General features: G+C 41.1%; 1 protein-coding gene across 1 annotated transcript in view; it reads left to right on the top strand.

The window, feature by feature from the left end:
* ARHGEF28 (Rho guanine nucleotide exchange factor 28) overlaps positions 1-6,511 on the top strand; it is a 106,742-nt gene that overhangs the window by 85,277 nt on the left and 14,954 nt on the right. The window contains 2 exon segments of the mRNA XM_031063008.1: positions 1-94; positions 3,350-3,650. The exon segment at positions 1-94 is cut by the window's left edge and continues 344 nt beyond it. Of these exon segments, the coding sequence (XP_030918868.1) occupies positions 1-94; positions 3,350-3,650 (395 nt within the window).

The following is a 6,511-nucleotide window of genomic DNA, read 5'->3' as shown; positions in this document are numbered from 1 at the left end:
GGAAAGAGACAATGTGAAAATGCAGAAGAAACTCGTATGGCACTGGAAGCATGGTCAGCAAAACAACCTGTTTTCACACACAGGGGACTATGAGGTTTGTGCTTCCCCATTGTAACTGTACCCCTGACTGCATTCCTAGAAGCCTGCCTTGACGAATAGGGTTTTGTTGGTTCTTAAAGTAATGAGTGAGCATGTGGGAAGCTGAGATTCAGGCATATCCTAGCATTTTCTTTGAATGTCATGAAGTTTAAGCAGGGAAAGTGCAAAGTCCTGGCCCTGAGAAGGAGCAACCCCATGCATGGCTGGATGCTGGTGATCACCTACTGGAAATCAGCTTGACTCTCTACAGCTACCTGAAAGGGGGTTGTAGCAAGATGGGAGTCAGCCTCTTTTCCCAGGCAGTTAGTGAGACGACAAGGGGAAATGGCCTTGAGCTGTGACAGGGAAGGTTTGATTTGGACATTGGGAAGAATTTCTTTGCTGGCATTGAAACAGGCTGCCTAGGGAGGTGGTGGAATCACCATCCCTGGAAGTGTTCAAAAAGTGACTGGACATGGTAGTTAGTGGTATGATTTTGTTGATGTGATAGTGGTGTGTTGGGTCAAAGGTTGGACTTAATGATCTTGGAGATCTTTTCCAGCCTTTGTGATTCTATGATTCTGTGAAAAGGACTGGGAGTCCTGGTGTAGAGCATGAGCAAACAATGTGCCCTTCTCAAAAGGCAGCACACAGTCTCCAGGGCTGCACTGAGTAAAGTATGGCTAGTAGGTCAAGTGAGGGGATCCTTCCTCTCTGCTCTGGACACACCTGGAGTCTGGCTCCCCCAGTACAAGAAAAGCATGGAGCTGTGGGGTGGAGAGGAGGTAGAGACAGGAGGATGGATGCCTGTTTGAGAGGCAGGGATATCTCTCCGGTAAGGAAAGCTGAGATTGTTCAACCTGGAGAAGAAATGGTTTTTATTAATGGGGGTTCCTTATTAATTGGGGTTCCTTTTAATGTATAAAACCACCTAAATGGAGGTTCTAAAGGAGATGGAGCGAGGTTCTTTTCAGTGACACCCAGTGACAGAACCTGAGGCAATAGGCACAAACAAAACCATCAGAATTTGAGCATCAGAAAGCTATTTTTGAACATCAGAAAACTATTTTTTCTTGTGGGGATGATGGAGCCCTGGCACAGGTTGCCCAGGGAAGTTGTGGAGTCTCTGTCATTGGCAATATTCAAAAGTCACCTGGACGTGGTCCTTGGCCCTGCTTCAGCAGGGGGGTTGGACCAGATGTCTTCTAGAGGTCCTTTCCAACCTCAACCATTCTGTGATTTTAAGCTAGATACCTACAAAACCCAAACTTAGGCAGATGTTTATTAAATTGAGAAGACAGAAATTATAAATATGAGAATCTGTGTTTTATTCTGCTTTACTACTGTGTTTGTAAGACCCATTGTGTCTGTGCATCTTGTAGAAAAATTTAATTATTGTAATGCTTAAGCATATAAAGCACTTAATGAAGTTTTGGTTGCTGGTTTTTTTCCTGGACCACTAGCTCCAGGGAGGAAAAGGTGCACCTCCAGGAGTAACAAACATCAGGCTCCTGTGAACCCCACATATCAGGCCCTGCTGTCCTGTTCCTTGAAACAACCAGCCCCCTAGGGGAAGAGGTTGGCGTGTGGCACCATCCCTGACAGTGTAAATCCTTGGAGATGCTTATTATTTGGGGGTGCAATTTAAAGTAGCCCCAAAACTGCTTAAGTGTTTAATAATAAAAATGATTAAGTTTTTGTTGAGGTTGAAGGGTGCAGTCTGCCTCTGAACTCAGCTGTCTGGGTGCTCACCTGCCAGGTAGGTCCTCATCTCTAATACCTGCTTCGTGGTTGTGGTCTTGATTTCCATAACTGTTCTCTAAAGCACCTGAAAATCAAAACATTTTGTCTGGCTTTTCCACATATGGAAAGCTCACTGACCCAAACAGCTTCTTTTTCCCCTCAGGTTCTCGTTTTCACAAGAAAATCTGTAGAGCCTTTCTTCAAGCCATCACCTCCATAGTTTTTCATCTGTCAACTCAACCATAACCATTTGGCATCTAAGATTGTGCCTGCCTGAGGGGTTAAAGGATTGGCCTCTGACCTCCCCCTTTTCATCTGGCTTTTGTGAACACAGTGTGAACATGACTTACCCATATATGCTTGCTAGCCCAAACAACAAAGACACTTTTTACTAGCATAGCATGTGCTGCAGTTTTGACTTGTTTGGCAGTGCTTAAGAGGTGGATGATAAATGCAAAACTGAAGTTTCCCATCAGCTTTAAGGAATGTTACTTCTGAAATCTTTCGAGGAGGGGAAGTGGAAGGATAATAGTCTGATACAGGGATATCCAGATCGCACAGAGAGGCAAAATAATTCAATGCTGAGTGTCAGAGATTAATGGTTTTTGTAATATAATATTTCATTTGTAAGTCTGCTTGTATTTTTTTTTTCAAGAAGACTACATGGCTTTGAGTCCATCCAGACCTCAAGATTGTCTTTCTCCTGTGTTTCCATACCATATTCAGTGCAGCAGTGGAACAGGTTGAGTGATTGTCAGTCAGCTGATATTCCCCTCCCAATGTTTTTGTATTACACACAGCCTAGATAATTTTGTGTGACCAAACAATGCAGTAACTCACTCTAATACTCCTGCTTATTTTTTGTGAGATTGGCCTTAATAAACACCTGCAGACAAAGAATCTGCAGAAGTTGCATTTTCTGCCCTTGGGAGCCTTGGCTTGCTTGCTAAAGCTGTTTGCCATCCCCAGTTTGACTGCTGCAGCCCTGTTCTCTGTGATTGCCTGTCTGTGTGAGGTACAGTGTTATTTTTGGATTGCAGAGTACACAGATTTACGTATAAGAAGTGGCACCTTGTTGAGCCATGAGGCAAAATATTAATCCTCTGGAAGTAGTCAGCAGAGCTCAGTGCATCCCAGATAGTGGTCCTTTTATATCTGTTACTTTGCAGTTACTACTTCTTTCAAGGTGAGCTAAGACCAGATCTGCTAGGTTATTGCTGTTTATTCCTGAATACACAGGAATAATATGTTTTGAGATTAACCTCTGGCAATTAGATGACTATTTGCTATGAATCCCCATTCTGTCTGGCAGTTAATTTTCTGCATCCTGCTGTAAGTATTCTTCAGGATGATGCTTATAGTCATACACTTCAGTTTTACATAGTGAGAAGCAGGGAGTTGGACTCCATGATTCTTATGAGTCCTTTCCAACTTGACATACTCTGTGATTCTCTGGTTTTGTTACTTGACAAAGGTGAAAGTAAAATTCTCTGTTTTGTTTTTTGCTGGTTTTTTCCCCCTTCTGCAGATAATGGGACATAATCAATTGGACAGCTTACATGGTGAAAATGCATTCTACTTCAATGAAGCTGTAGTGTGTGTGTCTCTAAGAAGAATCAACAGATCAAATTCTTCTCTCGTTTATGAGGACGGTGTCTATGGGATGAATATCTCAAATTCTGATGTAGCAGGGACTAGTGAAAATCAGGTGGACCTCAAAATGGACACTTCTTGTCAGCCAGCATTAAGTAGTGCACTGTGGAAATCCACTAGTCCTTACCAGCAGATGTCTTTTTCCTGCAAAAGCAACAAGGATTCCTTTAATAATGGTAATTAATACTTTATTTAATTAAGAAGTCATACAGGCAGTTTGCCCCCTCTCTGGCTGAATAGTCCTAGGAACAAAGACTGCTTGGTAGTAGTGGAAGCAAGAGATTTTGATAAAACAGTTGCATGTTTCTTTGCACGATTTTTCATGATAGGTGAGAAAAACAGCAGAACAGAAATACAAAAAATTACTGAAAAACCCTACAAAACTCCTTTTTGTGCATAATAGTACTCAAAATGTGTTTTTCTCTCAGTCTTTTCCCAAGGCTTTTTGACCTGTTTTTTGTGAGCAGAAATCACTCTTCTTCAAGTGAATTTTATTGATTGTTTGAGAACATAAGTGCATTACTTGATGATTTCTGGTAGAATAGCTTTTGATTTCCTGTCTTAGAATGATAATCAGTGTTCAAACACCCATTTCTTGCTTCATTAAGGAAGGAAAATATCTTGAAAGATCTGTGGACAGACAGTGGTATCACTTCTAAGGAGTAATATAATGTTTGAATAAGTTACATCAGTAACTCTTACTGCATTATCTTTCTTTATTCGTGCATTTTACCAGTACCCCAAAAGATATGTAGGCTGCATGGCAGTTAGTGATAGTGGCTACCAAAATGGGTGGAAGAGGCTGCCTATCTGAGCACTGCATGCACTGAAAATTCCTTGAAGGTCTTAAAAACTTATGAGAAACTCTAAACTATCTGGGGTTTATTTCTCATTTTGCACAATATTAGTTTTGATCTAGCTTCTTTCGTTAGTGTGGGTTGTAGACCAGGATGTAAAAACACAACAGCTAAAAGTCTTGGGTGCCGACGGTACATTTTTGGGGTAAGGGATTAAATGATCTGGTGGGGTTTTCTCCACAGTTGTGAAATTCAGGAGACGTGGCATGGCGATGCTGCAGCAGTGCCTGAGCTCCCATTTTGGTGCAGTTGGCAGTGCAGAATAGCTTCTGTTCTCACACCAGCTTGCAGGTCAGGTCACAGCAAAGACCAGTGAGCAGCAGAATTAGGAATTGAAAACATACACAGGCACAATGGTGAATTGTCTTACATTGGTGATTAAGGAACTTGCTCCTTAGTGCTCCTTGTAATGAATTCAACAGACATCCAGTACAGCCTTACTACTCTTTGGTATGTGGATTGCCAAAACAGCATGTTATAACCAAAGGTAGGGCAGGCTAGTCACATCACTACAATCAGCAAACCAAGCTGATTAGTAAGAGAGATTAATATTTCTAAAAATGCCTAAATAAGTAGCCTGGTGAAACTCGTTCTATTTTGGCTGTGGTTGTCATTTTAGTTAGTGTGAATTTGAAAAAATACACATATGTGGGTTTAAACCTCTCAAAAGTGGCTTAGCTTGCACTGGCAAACAAACAGATAGAAACTACCCAGGTACTTTCTGTTGAGCCCACATGAGAGCATCTTTTTTAATTAAACTGGCTTGTACCAGTTAAATTGCACTGATTCTAAGATAAGCTGGTGGAGTATCTGTGTCTCAAGACACAATGGACCGGCTTCATGTTCAGCTGTTGTCAATGCATACTATGTAGACATCGTTATCTTGCCCTGGTAGCAGAGCACCAAGGCAGTCCCAGCACTCTTGGGGACAAGGTCTGGCTCCATAGCCCGCCCAAGAGGCCAGTGTAGTGTGTGACCAAATTGTGTTGGCAAAATGTGCTCTTACTGCCTGGGTAGTGACACAAGACACCTTATGCAAAGGAGTGAAGCAAATCCTTGCAGCATTCTGATGGTTCAGATGATGCTGTGAAGCCTACGACTGCACTGCTGGAGCAGGCAGGGCTGAAAGCCTCCCCCCAGGGAGATGTGACATCACATTCCGTGGTTGCATTTGTTGTTGAGAAGGTGACGAGAATTTTATGCTCTGATCATGCAGTGCATAAGTCTGCATGATTCAGACTTGCTTCTGTCTTGCATCTGGACCACTGTACAGGGAGGGACTGGGGAATGAGAAGAGTACTGAATTTCCCCAAGGGACCATGCACATGGAAATTATGCAAATTGCATGTTCCTAAGCAATGTCAATCAAATTGAACAATACAAACATTTCATACTAGGAAACTGATTTTCTTTTTCTTGATTAATTTTGGTCATGTTTTCTTCCCCAGAGAATTTATCAGAGTTTCAGAAAATCTCCAACCTTTGCCTCTGCTTTTTAACACCTCTGCAGGATATAGTCCGTTCCAATCACTTTGAAGGAAAACCATCTTAAATGCAATGAGGGAAAGAACTTAAAAGTTAGTTGAAATCTTCAATATTTTCACGTGGATGAATATTTTCACGTGGATGAATATTAAAACGCATTTTTGTGCGTTTCCATGCATTTTCCACCTAGCTTTGTGTATAGTCTCATAATCGTCTTTAAAAAAACATTCTTAAATAATTTGTCAACATAGAACTAAGAAACAAATACTGAGTATGGTTTACTGCATATAGCCATGCACCACGTACATACATAGCCAGACCTAATATATAGTTAAAGTTTTGTGTGTACACAAAAGAAATTTCTTGGGTTTGATTAACTTTCACAGAATTATTATGCATTTTGTAAGGAGTCTGTCAAAAAAACCCACCTAAATTATTTAAAGAGAAGCACCATCTAAACTCGTTTCCAAGGAGTTAATTACACTGCATTCTACCATATGTTAACTAGTATTCAATTAAGCTTCATAAATATACAGAAATGGAAATGGCTACATTACTGTAATGCATAATTTTCCATTCATATTTCCTAAGGTAAGACATAGGTGTCTTCCCATAGTTAACATCATGATTATGTATCATTGTTCTATGTGTATGGGAGGGAACTTCAGTAAAGACCTTGAGGCAAGTTCCCACTG

Source organism: Geospiza fortis, unplaced genomic scaffold, assembly GCF_000277835.1.
Source record: "Geospiza fortis unplaced genomic scaffold, GeoFor_1.0 scaffold246, whole genome shotgun sequence".
Taxonomy (NCBI): Eukaryota; Metazoa; Chordata; class Aves; order Passeriformes; family Thraupidae; genus Geospiza; species Geospiza fortis.
Note: the sequence above shows the minus strand (reverse complement) of the source record. Positions and strands in the feature narration are given on the sequence as shown.